Here is a 15047-nt window from a genome sequence, read left to right on the forward strand (position 1 = left end):
GTTGTTTTTGATGACAAGAAGACATATAATCTTAGAGGAATATTCAACACCCAAATTACTTGGAGGATTATGAGTTGGGCCTGTTGACAGCAGTGAATGATGAAGACCCCAGCACCTACACTGAAGCAATGTCTTATACTGAAGCTAAAAATTTGAAAGATGCCATAGCAAGGGAGCTGCAAGCCATGGAAGAAAACAGTACATGGGATTATGTATGCAAGCCAAAAGACTGTGATTTATAGACGCTAAATGGGTTTTTAGGCGAAGAAGAGATGAAAAAGGCAATGTTGTTTCTTATGAAGCTCGTCTTGTAGAAAAAGGTTTCCAACAAAGCTTGTCTTATTCAGAGATATAGAGTCCAGTAGCAAAGCTAACTTCAGTGAGACTTTTTTTGGTTTTTTTTATGAGAATAACTTTCGCATCTACCAACTGGATATTTGTAGTGCACTTCTCTATGGAGAGATAGATAGAGAATTTTATGTTCAATTACCTACTGGATATTGCAGTAAAATGAATGGTCAAGTTTGCAAACTTAGAAAGGCTCCGTAAGGTTGAAAGGACTCACCCAGAAATTGGAATGTTAAATTTTACACAGTAATAACTGACTTACGATTTGTAAGAAGTGATTTTGAGTATTGCTTGTACGTACAGACAAAAAATAGCCATAAAGCATAAATACTTGTTTACAACGATGATCTGCTGATAGCTTCAACTTCTCAGGGTGAAATTGACAGTTTAAAGCTGTTATTGACTGATAACTTTAAAATGAAAGATTTGTATGTGATTAGGAACTATTCGGAATGAATAATGTTCAAAATTTAACGGAGGGTACTGTTATTATTTGGCAAAGACCTATCTTGAAAAAGTGTTGAAAGTTTTTGATATGTTTGAATGTGATCCTGTTTCACCCCCCATGGAGGAAAATATTTGATCACAGTATGTTAAAAAGAGAAAAATCTGAAAATGAAGACATCGAGAAAAGATGTAGAAAATTAATGGGGTCACTGATGTATGCAATGTTAGGTTCCAGACCAGATATATGAATAGCTGTAAGTATTCTAAGCAGATAGAAATCATCTGCAAGTCGGGATTTGTGTTATCTTGCATTCTTTAGATACTTTGGCTTCTGCTGTTTATTCTGTGTGTGTGTGTGTGTGTGTGTGTGTGTGTGTGTGTATCAATGTCTGCCATTAGTTGTAAGCTGTTACACATTACAATAAACTCCGCACAAACAGGCTTATTTTCGTGCATAATTTACTGCGCCTGATCGCAGTTACATAATGATCTCCGACAAATATTTTGTTGTTATTATGTACCGACACCTATCTAGCTACAGAAATCAAATGCGCAAATAAAACGAGGGAATACCGTTCCTCATCCCTAACGCCAAATCTTGTGTACGCCTATTATGTTCTGGGAAATACGCTACATCGTTTAACTTTAGGGATCGCTGCAAGCTAGATCCTTTGCAAACTTTTTAGCCTTCATCACGGTATTTTGCGTTGCCTGCAAGTTTAACAATAAATGGTCAATATTTCATAGTCATGCTTAACAATAGCTTAGAAAGCTTGTATTATCTAAAGGTGAGTTAAAAGCAGGCCACATATGGAAGTTCAAAATGTAACACAGCTGAGTTGTATTTACTATTAAATGTTTTGCAATATCGATAATGGCATAAGTTAGAAGTAAATGCCGATCTCAGTAAATCGGCTTAAAACACAAAGTGACCAATAAAATTTCTTCTGAATTCGCACTTAACAAGTCATTGTGAATTATTATCAGTTGAAAAACTGAAAAAAAGGGACGGTACTCTTAACCAACGAGCATAAATAAAACTACTGCAGTTTCCCACACCATTTTCCATACACAGTACTTTTAAGAAAAAAATTACTGGACATTTGTCGTCAGGAATCGGCGCAGGGCCATGTTTGCCTTCTGACTTCGAACAAAGGAGCTTTGAAATTAGTTCATCCAGTTTTCGTAGTCCTTAAATCCAATAATACATCCCCCCAGAAGGACTACCGCAAGTAAGTTGATATAAAGGAACAAGCTGATATAAAATCAACAAAGAAACCTTAAAATATTGAATTCACTATTGAATGCACGGTATCGTAAACAATAATACAGTGCGTGTTGCGAATATAGTTCATCGAGATTTTGACTAAGTGGAAACCACAACCACCACCAGCATAAATGCAGATGACAAACTGTATTCAAATATCAGTTATTGTGCAGAAGAACAGCTACAAAAAGACTGCTAGTAAAAAATAAATATTACGGGAAAACCCATTTACAATCGTATGAAGTTTTCATAAACAACAATCACGCCAAGATGTATAGTTTCCAAACGCGAATTTCCATGGACGCAACACGTGGCGCTATAAAGCATGCAGCTATGGTGCATGACAACATGAGGGCTGGCATATTTGTCGTCAAGGCTCTGGCCGACCACATCTGACCACCACAAGGGAGGATCGCCGTCCTGTACACCAATAAAGTCGTAAATCTGCCATCCGTGGACAGCTAATGGATTTCCTGCAACATTTTGTGGCATCCCGCACCACCGGTCTGAGACAAACAGTATCTGGACTAGGGTAGCATTTATCTCACCCTAGGTGAGGAGAACCCTAAGTCATAGTGACGTAACTCTACGTCATCGTGACGTAAATAAACCTAAATCGACTTCATTAGTGCGTGAGTCGATCTTTACAGTTGTACCACAGAGGTTGCACCGATAACGTGAAAGCTAAATGTAAATAGACGTGTACAAACGAAGTGACAGCAGTTGCGTGGTATGCTCATCCCAATTGAATTACTTATTAAGCGTAATTTCAACAATTTTGGATGTTATTGTGTTTCTTGATATAATGAATGTTTGAACGAAGGCACCATAACCACAACCAAAGTCAGAAATTGCCAGTAGTCATTTTTTAACAAAAATTCGATTAATTTTGCATCAATCATGTGGACAGAAACGTGAAATAGAGAGAAATTAAAGGGTTTCGTATTTTTATTACATAATTCTTCTGGGCAGAAACGTTAAACTGAAAAATTAATATGGTTCCAAAGATAATTCCGAATGTTGCTGGAATTTTTATTTTGTGAGTCAGCTCGAGTTTGGCTTTTATAAAAATACGAAACACTTTAATTTCTCTCTGTTTCACGTTTCTATCCACATGATTTATGCACAATTAATCGGATTTTTTTTAAATGACTACTCGCTTTTTTTACTTTCGTTGTGATTATGGTTCCTCCGTTCAGATATTTATTCGTTATGATCATGAAACGCAATAACATCCCACATTCTTAGGATTTGAGCTTAATAATTAATTATTTCACGTATCTGGCGACCAATCATGTACAATTCATGGGATTTTTTTTAAAAAGACTACAAGCTTTTTTTGACATTTGTTATGTTCATGAAATACCCAATAACATCCCAAATTCTTTGGATTACAGCTTAATAATTGTTTCATGCTTCTGTCCACATGATTTATGGAAGATTCATCGGATTTTTAAAAAATGACTGCAAGAGTTTCTTTTTTTACTTTCGTTATGGTTCCTTCGTTCAGACATTCATTATGTTGAAGAAACACACAATAACGTCCAAAATTGTTAGGATTCCACCTTAATAACTAATTTGACTGGGCTGAACATACCACAAAACTTCTGTAACTTCGTTTGTGCACGTCTGTTTACATTTAGCTTTCACGTTATCTGTGCAATCTCTGCAGTACAACTGCAAAGATCGATACACGTACTCATGAAGCCGATTTACGTTTGTTTACGTCACGATGGCGTAGCGTTACGTCACTATGACGTAGGGTTCTCCTCAGCTAGAGTGAGATGAATGCTACACTCTGGACTAGGGAATTCCGTTCTATGTGTAGGACGCCATTAACAAAACAACACAAACCTCTGCATTTGGAGTGGTTCTGAGACCGGGATCCACGGGCTGCTGATGAATGGCTTGGCATAGTGGTCAACGACGAATCACTGTTCGACACTACCACGATTGGCCATCGTCGGCGATTATGGCGGCGACATGGGGAGAGGTCCATTCTTCCATAGTTTTTGAGAGGCACTGCGATGTTACTCCCGGTGCCGTGGTGTTTCGAGTCATTGGGTATGGCCTCGGTAACGACTGCTAGTTACTGAAGGAACTCTGTCGGTATAACGGCACGTCACGCACATCCTGAGTCCTCAGGCATTGCTGCCTCTCATGTGATAGAATCGTAATACGATTTTTAAACAGGTCAGTGCTCGTCGACACATGGTACATGGCTCTATGAACTGTCTACGAGTTGCTGTGGTATTGCCGTGGCCAGCAAGATATTCAGATATGGGAACCAGTATTTGAAGCTGACTGCATAATGATTGTACTGCCACCAATGTACATTTCGCGCAAAGACCGTGAATATAAGTTAAGAGAAATTAAAGCTCGTACGAAGACATAGATAATCGTTTTTCCCACACTCTATTTGCGAGTGGAACAGGAAAGGAAATGACTATAGTGGTCTTTACCAAAATAGGCACCTCAGGGTCATCTCACCGTCGAGCATTGCAAGTTAACGGTAATTTCAAATGTTAGCAAAAATTTCCGAAAAATATTAGCCATCTCTATATTTAGTCTATAATATGATGGAGTACTTTCCAAAAGAAAGTTCTTGCCAGCTGCTACGAAATAGAATAAAAACTAACGTCAAAATAAACTTTGAAGGAAAATAATTTTTTACTTCAACCTATTGGTAAAACAGAACCACTGACATATTTTGACTGAAAGAATATATGGACATTCTGAAAGTTTATAGATGCATTTGATACATATTTTATCGAGAAAACATAAAAGTATCCCGAGATAAAAAATAAATTACATTGAGAGGTGCGGAACTGTTCCGCCTGTGTAACGAAAAATGACGCTGTTGAATTTGCGTCCTGTTGGACCTTGTAGAAACTTCAAGTGAGAAAGTTGTTAAGAAAACATAAAATTAATTTTGGTAACATTCGAGACATCATTATTGTATCGTGTCAAGTATGGACGCCATTTATTTGCGAGAGACATCGTGCGCAACAGCGCGCGAGGACTTGTGTGCTACAGCCACAGGATTTTTGTTGCGAAGGCTCGCCCTTATACAGCCGAGAATATTTCCTGCCTCCCGGTAATTTTTATTCGTAGCTCTTACTGACCCTCCGTCACTGCACCCATCACCCAAATCGCGGATATCCACTACACAAAGGTAACTATAGGTACTTTCAATTCACTACTTCCGTTCAAATCAAGAATAATACATTTGTGCGTATGGTTTTTGTGAAACCCAGGCTTGCTGAGCACTCAATAAGCGCATTTTACACAAAACTTAGTTCTTGTTGTTGCAATGTCTCTGCATTCCATTAAAAATTTTCGCCCACCATTACTCTTTCTGTGTCAAAAACCAAGTCAATAGAGAAGACAAACAACGGAGGTCTCCGAGCCAGAATAATTATTTTTTTCCTCGAGATCATTCTGTTTTTTTGGTTTTTTTTTCCTAGTTGGATACTCTCCTCTGTTGTATCTAAGTACAGTTCTACGCACTATCTTTTTGTTAAAAATCTTCAAATTCTGTAGATTTCAGTTTTCATTTATATCACTTTCTTGGAGAATCAAAATACATACTCAAATCTAGAGATTCTGCCGATGTTACTGCACTTTTAAATATGGGATACAGTCGGTTCCGAAATACCACAAGATTTTGCTGTCATTTTATGAACTTGCGCAAAATTTATGTTACTCCTGGTTTCTTCCCAGACAAATAAAAAACATCAGCACATTCCATAAAACAAGTTTACATTGTTTTCGAATGCCTTTTCGCTCTTTAAGCTGACCGACTGGAGTAGCACTACTCCTACGCCTTTGCTTCTGCATTTCTCTCACCATTGATCACACGTCAATGCACCATTCCACGGAAGACTGAAACCAAACATGAACAAACGATATTGCATGGAAACACTGAACATTGAGCTGCCGCTGGCCTATTGCACTGTTCAAGCAATATAACAGCAAAGCTATGAAGCGGACGAATCACAGCGCTTACCGCCTGTAGACTGCGGCTGTGACTTTGAGGTATCCAATTTCGTGACTGCCACTCCAGTGGTGGTACAAGGTACCCGCCGCCAGGCACCACAGGTGGCCCACGGTACATGTATGCAGGGATAATCATCTAAAATTTGCACCACAAATATTGCGGAAATGGAAAGTGCTATTGATGTGCGGTTTTCACAGAACGGATTGATAGTCAGGGCCTTGTAATGTTAGTGAAAAGAGTGTAATAATACATGGAAATTGTAATTTTTGCGCAAACATACGCTTTTTTTAAATGGAACAGTGCCGATTGACATTAAGAAACTAAAGATAGGGTAAATTAGAATGTCAGTGGTGTTTGTTGCAGGATTGCAGTGTGAGCCGTTGACTACATATCGTGTTTTGAAAAGTTTCCACACCGATACAAGGAGCACTTGTTATGTTTGCTTACAGTGTGTTTGCGTGTTCCTTGAGTGCATTGCGACTTGCTACTAATTTAGTGTGTGACCGTCCAAGCAGCAGGTCATGAGTGGACGATGGGATTTATCAATGCGGAAAAAGCCGACATGCTCAGGGTGTATGGAGAGTGCAGCTCGTTCTTGTACGGTGTATGCTGCAAGATATCCCGATAGACGTCAACCATCTCGACAGTTGTTTATCAACCTCTTAAACTAGTTACGTGAAAGTGGTAGTGTAACATCTAGACAATGTAACAGAAAGAAACAAGTGACGACAGAAGAGTAGACGAATAATGTTCTCGCTGCTGTCGCAGTTGATCCGCGAATTAGCTCTCGCGCAACAGCGCAAGGAAGCGGCATGAGTCAGGCCTGTGTCCTACGTATTCCCCATCGACATGTGTTACACCCCTATAACATCTCTCTCCATCAAGAGCTGCATGGAAACGATTATGTGAATCGTGCTACATTCTGTACAGGGGCATTAAGACGGGATACTCCAGATGTATCATGGAACTTGTTTACTGATGAAGCGCAAATGGTTCAAATGGCTCCAAGCACTATGGAACTTAGCATCTGAGGTCATCAGCCCCCTAGACTTACAACTACTTAAACTTATCTAACCTAAGGACATCACACATATCCATGCCCGAGGCAGGATTCGAACCTGCGGCCGTAGCAACAGTGCGGTTGCGGACTGAAGCGCCTAGAACCTCTCGGCCACAGCGGCCGGCATTGATGAAGCCACATTTACCAATCATGACCAGGTAAACTGCCGAAACATGCACTATTGCTCTGCTGACAACCCCAAGTGGATTTGTCAGGTGTAACGTCAGAGTCCCTGGAGGGCAAACGTGTGTGTATAGGATTGTGAACCATGAGCTCATAGGCCCATTTTTCATAGACGGAACACTGAACGCGAGCAAGTATCGCAGCCTCGGATCAGACTATCTTCCACGTTTGCTAGAAGACGTTCCTCTGCAGACCAGGAGGAATCTATGATACCAACCTGATGGTTGGCCAGTCCATAGTGCACGAAGTAGTATAGCATGGCTTCAGGGAATTGTTTCCAAATCGTTGGACTGGGCCCGGAGGACCTGTACCTTGCTGGACCGTATCCGGATTTGACGTCTGTAGACTCTTTTGTGTGGGGAAAGCTACACTCGATGTTATGCAACGACGTATTGCTGCGTCCTCCTCGGACATCTCTGCTGAAATGCGGGTACGCAGCGGTCGTTCCATACCGTACTGGAAGCATGTATTGACGCTGCCGTTGGTCATTTTGAACTCGACCTGTGATGGTCAGTTGTCTCGTTACTAATCCGAATCCACATAACTAGTGTACGCATTTGTGACGCTCTTTAGTGTGTGCTATAACAGGTATTATACAAGTGCCAGTGTGGGAACTTTTCAAAATACAATATCTCGTAAACGATTCGCACTAGAATCCTGCAACAAACACTACTGACATTCTAATTGAGCCTATTTTTAGTCTTTTAATGTCAACAAACATTGCTTCATTTAAAACAGTGTGCGTTTGTACAAGAAATACACTTTCGAAGTATTATTACAATCTTTTGATTAGCTAATAATACGAGTAGATGTAGATGTAGATCTGTTCCCGACAGAATAGGCTAAGTGCGGGACCAGCTCCGACATTAAATCTGTAGCAATGCCAATATCCAGGATGTAAAGGTCAAGGTACAACAATTGTGAGGCGGCTTGTCTCAGGATGGGATAGAACGGCTATATGGCAGTCTTCCTAACCGAATTAGTTCAGGCATCCAGGCTACATCAGATGCAACGTCATGCTGATAAGTGAGCTCACATTGACAAGTTAAATTTGATCCACTATTGTACCCGCCAAAATAACGTCACAACCGTCTTAATCCGTGAAGTTTCTTTTCTCTTCCTCCTCCCAATCTAAGTGCCTCACTTTTTTGGTCAGGCAGTGCATTTCGCATACATTTAACAAATTTTATACATATTTCCTCTGTATCGGTTCTTCTGTAACAAAGAAAGAAATAATCAGCATTCTCTTTCACCTCCTCTCCTCCTCCAAATATAAACATGTAAGGTTTCTGTAGCTTCTACATTGCTTCAGTCATTTAACTAAGCACACATCTGAATACGTAAATTATTATTAAACGGTATAGGCGTAACAACAAAGCCCGTTGTCAACCAAGGACCCAGCGCCCACTGTTGGTTGGTGCAATGTGTGTATAGTCAGTTTCAGTGAGATGTTGTCGTATGGCATACGCGCGACGTGACTAGCGAACATTTGCAAGAGCCGAAAAAGACAAAGTAATTATATTGCGTGCTGCGACATAGAGACAATATTATACATAAATATTTAGGAAGGATAATATTAATGCTTTCAGAAATATACTCTATATCAGCACATTGTTTGTAATCGTTGACGTACGTCTTGACTTTGCGATTGATTAAATAGTAAAACATTGCTCCCATAATCAAAAATCAGTCCCTCTCCTGCTCAATGTGTGGCTGGAATAACACTACGTATTACAGTTCGGTGCACCCCACATGGACATTGACACCCAGACGTGTCACAGGAGAGCAAGAGATATATGAGAGATGGATTTACGCTCAAAAGTCCAACATTTAATGTTAATGAAAGGGCTGTGCACGAACTGCGTTTGATTCCTCTGTCTTAGATTTTACCGTATCCTGATAACTTATTTGATTTGCTGTAGACCCGAACAACAATGGCATCTAATGATGAACGCTGAGAGCAGTAATGCAATGTCATTCTAATGTGACATTATTAAATTCTTACATATATTTGCATGTTTTTTTGGCACTGACGTAGTAATAATCCATTTTTTGGCATCTCTGAACTGCAATTCATATTAGTTTGTTGATTTAACCCTGACGATATACGAGATTAACTGTTCGTAGGAGCACCTCTGTGGCATGGAATATGACGTTTCAAAATGCAGAAACAACATTAACAACCACCACTTACAAGCTTCTGTAGCTAGCAAAAACATGCCAAGAGGAAAGGGAAATAGCTGATGTAGTCTCCTTACAGCAATAAAATTGTGGGGTGAAAGGAGATAACTACGTCTGGTCATTTCAAAAAGTGTTCCTGTCGCTTATCATCAAAGACGAAGAACTTTCATCGTGCTATATTTTCTGTTCATGTAATAACAGAAATTCAAAGAAAAGAATCTGTACTATATTGCGTACTCCCACGAAAATATAAGGGTATAAGCCGCCAGTGTATTATAGTCACATAAATGTACTTGAAAAATAATTAAGTAATACGACGACTCTAATTACTTTGTCCAAACATCAGTAGACATAATGGTTTATTCTGGTCATTAAGAATGCTGCAACGAAACCTTCACGGGAATTAAATAAATTATAAATATTGAATTCTGTACAAAAAATTACAAACAGTAATATCTTACGGAATAAAAATGTAATAAATGAACAAGAGGGTTATTCGAGAGATGTGTGTTCTATTCGCAGGGTAATAATTCGGATACGACCCCCGCAGTTTGCATGAATCGTATCATGAGAACACTACGATGTTATCGTCGTCCATAAACGATTTTATGTATGGTTTTAAGAATTATTTTATACAAACAGTGCGCTACTACTTCACTCAAGGTAACGTCTGATTTTCCTCACGACCTGTTTCTTTTTTATTAGAATTTTCATAAAAAGGGATGACAAAATTGGATTGCATGATGATAACCGGACATGATTGGTGCATCAAAGTATCTCATAAAATATATCTTTTCACAGTCGTTGAGACTGCTGTCTTCAGCACTGTTGTGAACATCTCAGTATTTCATCACTTGTATTTGTAGGTAAACGGACTAGACATCAGTACTGATTAATGTTTGAGTTTCGGAACGTTTTGGTGTTTAATCATCCGTGTTCTTTCTCTGGACTTCTTACCGAAACTGGAATAGTAGTCAGCACCTGGAGCGTAGTGACTACTGATGGTGAGCAAGTAACGTTCCTTTGTAACAAATATGTCCGGATTTTGCAGTTGGTAAAAATTATCTTGTGTTGACTATTTTTCTGTCTACTCTGGTTATCTCTGAACATTTTATGGCTTATAGTGGAGACAGAGAACAATACGAGCAGAATGCACTGACTAGTAGATAATATATGACTGGCACAAAACCACTGCAGTTTTGAAAAAGTGTTGACACTCTTCCAGTGTCCTGATTTCGTCAGTTGCAAGAAAAAGTAATCGCAAGGCAGCATAGTTTATACAAACACCTTTTCATACCAGTCGGTTCTTTTTCTCTAGTGCTGCTATTACGTGCTACATAAAAATTACCATGTGCTTCGTTCACTGGTGTAATACATAGTTTGTACTCATATCACGTAGATTAACTGCATTTTAGTATATTCTAATATTGGACTTTCTCTTGTCAGTATAAAATATTTATGTCTGAAATACAGTAGGCAATATGTACAACTATAGAGGCAAACAGAAAATATGATTTACAATACTTCTATGGAATAAATACTTATGCCTGGTAGATAACGGTTTCTGACGTAAAGTACGAATAACACTGAAGTAAAATGAAGATATCCGATATAAAAATAGCTCATATTCACTTCCCCGTGTCACCTTTTCTGAAAGACAAGCTTAAACTAATCCGAAAATTGTTGTCTGCGAAAGCACAGAGATGTAGCTTTGTACTCACCTCTTCGTGAGGAAGGTGCTGCGGATTTTCCACTGCTTCTTCTTCGATAGAAGCAAAAATGTTATTTGAAAATTTGTCGAGAATCTTACGCTTTCGCCGTGTGAGGCACAGGAAAGCATACCATTTCTTCAGAATAAAGTTCCATTCTGAAAGTGTATTTTATAGTTGCACAGTTAGCGTTTATACCTGACGAATGTCACAGAAATAAGCCGTGTAACTACAGAAAACTTGGGTGCTCTACTTACCAGGTTTGGTGTATATTCCATGTATCTTCTCGGTGCTTCCAAACAGTTTTGAAAACAACGAGTATCCGACAAGGGGGAGGGAAAATAAAGCCAAGTTCCAAAACCAATCCATTAGGTCCTCTATCATTGCCTCCACCGGCATGGTTTGGACAGACAGCTGCCGGCAAATCGGCAGAACTGCGATAACATCGCTCATGCTTTTATCAGTCTTTAATCTCACTTCTCAATACTCCCACTAGAGACATTTCTCGGCAGCTATCAGTACACCTTTGCACTTCTAGCGATAAACTACAACAGGTTGCCGCACTAAACTGTTGCTCGAACGAAGAAAATTGATGTTGACATGAACAAAATTGTTTGTCTACTCTAAGTGATTGTAAGCAGCACTCACACTCGGTCCTTTTGTAATACAAATTAACTTCTTGTTTCATATCTTCACTGATATATGCTGAGTAATCAATGAAATGCGACAAACTCAAAAACCTGTAGTGCAATCGTGTGCTCATGTAGGACTGGTAAGGGGTCGTGGCACAACTCCATGGTATTCTGTGGCAGAACTAGATACTCAGTAGTTAGGGGACATTTTAAAAAGGCAGGCACACGAACATATTTATAAGTGTTTGAGGAAGAACACATTGTTGATGCACAGACAGCCGGTGCCTCGCACCAGCGAACATATGTACCTGCAGGCTGTTCAAAAGCTGTTTGCTTTAACTGTATCGAACCTTCCTGACGAATTAAAATGGGCTGTCAGACGAACACTAGCGTTAGACTTTTTGCCTGCAATTGTCAATGTTCTATCTCTTTGATTCGAGACCCATTGTTTCAGGAAGTCTCACTTGAATGCAGACTCCAAAAGGTAGCAATACATTCATACTGGAAACAACTCGTAGGCTATGCCGAGCCTATTCTCCAATATTTGTTAAGGTGATAATCATAATAACTTTTCTAGAAAGAATATGAGTCCAAATTTTGCTGGTCACGGATATACAGCTGGTTACAGAGATACTCTTCATTTCTAGCAATGATATTCCAGTTACTGTGTAATGTTTATCGTCATTTTCATTCTGAAATCAACTTGTTAAGCTATGCTTCAGTTTACGCAACTCAGTTTTTCAACTATGATTTTGATTTGTTGGCCAACTCTACTGTATTGTTTACAAATGTGTCACGTATTTACAGACACACTCTAAGACAAAAAAAAAAAGAGAGAAAAGAAATCGCGCCACCAAGGAATTATCCGAATGGGACAGAAATCGGTAGATGTGATGTACAGTCGTGGACAAAACGAGCGAGACTCCTCACCTTTTCGTTACGCTGATCCGCAGAGCTTTAAAGTCTGCTACACAGCATAACAGGCAAGGCGACGAAGTGCTACCAACATACCATGCACAGGTGTGAAATTGAAAAACTATCCGAACTTTCTCAGACTGTTTTCAGTCATGTGTAAGACTACATTAATGCTGATTAGTGTGTTAAACACAACACGTAAATATAAGATATAAATGAAAGAAGAAACGCTAATTTGTATGAACTGTACTAATAAAAATGAATTTCAGCTTATCGAGATAACATAACTATTTCAGCAAAAGAAAGTATCCCAGATCGTTACTATATCTATACTTATATCTGGATCCCGCTCCAGCTACTGCCGGGTCTGGGTGCTGACGAATCCTCTCCATTTGGTTCGGGCCTCCCACCACTTTTCTTCCTCCACTTGCTGCCAGGTCACACCTCTCCTTTCCACAGATATTCTCATTCCCTTTTTCCACCGTGTTCTTGGGCACCCTCTAGATCTTTGTCCATCCATCTTTAGTTCTTCCTTAATTTTGGGGAGTCTCTGTCCAAACATCCTCTTAACATGCACATACCATCTTCATCTCTTTTTTTTTCAATTTTATCTCTCATACTTTCTTGTTTAAGATCCTTTCTGATATCTACATTCCTTACTCTGTCCATTCTTGTTTTTCTCTTAACTACTCTGAGAAATTTCATTTCCCCAGCTTGCAGTCTGCTCCAGTCCCTTTCTGTCATTGTCCATGTTTCTCCTCCATAGGTGACTATAGGAAGTAATAACTCTTATACATAAGGAATTTTGCTTTTTCTGAAACTTACTTATTCCAAATTAGGTGTTTTATTGTTTGGTAGAAATTGCCTCCCTTCTGTAACCTCCTATTAATTTCATTGGTTATTCTTCCACCATTAGATATTTGACTCCCTAAATAATTGAAACTGTCTACCACCTTGAGGGGTTCTCCATTCAAAGTAATATTTCCGTTGATCCCTTTGTCTCTTCCAGATACCGTTACTTCACTCTTATCTTTATTTATTTTTAATCCATACCTTTTCAACATTTCCTTCCACGCATCAAGTTGTAACTGTACATCTACATCTTTATCGCCACATATTACCATACCATCTGCAAAAATCATATTTTTGTCTTTTTCGTTTACTATATCTTTAACTGCCCTATTCATTCCCTCCATCACAAGATTAAAAAGTGCAGGAGATAGAATACTTCCTTGTTTAAGTCCTTGTCTTATTTCGAGGTATTCAGAGTTCCTCAATGATTTTCTAATTCTACAATTGTGTGCTTTGTACATTATCTTTATTACATTAATGTATCCATCTTCTATATCTATTTTCTTCATTTCTTCCTGGAGTCTTTCCCTGTTAACTGAGTCATATGCCTTTTCTATGTCTATAAAAACCATTATCAGCTTTTTTCTATACTCCCAACTTTTTTCAATCAGTTGATGAATAGAAAATATCAGGTGGATTGTGCTTCTTCCTTTCCTAAACCCATGCTGTTCTTCACACAGCTCCTTTTCTATCTTTTCACTTATTCGATTTAGTAAAATTCTTTCGAAAATCTTGGCTGCATGACTCATAAGGGTTATTTCTCTGTAGTTTTTACAAAGTCTTTTATTGCCTTTTTTGAAGATGGGAACAACGTCTCCTCTTCTCCAATCGTCAGGTATTGTACTATTTCTCCACACACTTTGATAGTACTCTATACAGCCTCTGCATTACCGCTGGACCTGCTGCTCTTGTCATGTCCACTGATACTTCATCAGGTCCTGGGGCTTTCCCCATATTCATCTTCTTCACAGCTATTTCCATTTCTTCCCGTGTAATTTGTGCTAGTTCTGCTTCTCAACTTCTCTCAATTTCTCTATTATTTGTTGTTTTCTCGTGTACCTGCTCCTCAGCGCTTAATAGTTTCTTAAAATGTTCTTTCCAGAGATCTTTTATATTCCCCGGATCTTCAATCACAGTACCATCCTCTGTTTCCATCTTCACTGGTACCTCAGACGCCTTCCTTTTATTTTTCATCATTTTATAGAACATTGCTCTTCACATCTTCTTCAAGATTTTTTATAAACTCTTCCCATGCCTTTTTCTTACCTGTTTCCACTACTTCTTTGTACTTCTTCTTTTTCTCTATATATCCTTTATGGTCCTCGTCATTTTTAGTTTTCCACCACTTTCTCCATGCTCCATTTTTTCTTCTAATTGCTTGCATTGTGGTATCATCCCACCAACTTGTGTGTTTTACTTTTTCCTTTCCAGATGTTCTACCACATACTTTTTG

General features: G+C 38.9%; 1 protein-coding gene across 1 annotated transcript in view; it reads right to left on the bottom strand.

Annotated features, from left to right (window-relative positions):
* LOC126484991 (putative phosphoenolpyruvate synthase) overlaps positions 1-11594 on the bottom strand; it is a 317801-nt gene extending 306207 nt beyond the window's left edge. Inside the window, exons 1-2 of the mRNA XM_050108598.1 lie at positions 11453-11594; positions 11208-11353 (exon numbers count right to left, since the gene is read on the bottom strand). Coding sequence (XP_049964555.1) covers positions 11208-11353; positions 11453-11594 — 288 coding nt within the window. The remainder of the gene's footprint in view (positions 1-11207; positions 11354-11452) is intronic.
* Positions 11595-15047: the final 3453 nt, after the last annotated feature.

Source organism: Schistocerca serialis, chromosome 6 (assembly GCF_023864345.2).
Source record: "Schistocerca serialis cubense isolate TAMUIC-IGC-003099 chromosome 6, iqSchSeri2.2, whole genome shotgun sequence".
Classification (NCBI taxonomy): domain Eukaryota; kingdom Metazoa; phylum Arthropoda; class Insecta; order Orthoptera; family Acrididae; genus Schistocerca; species Schistocerca serialis.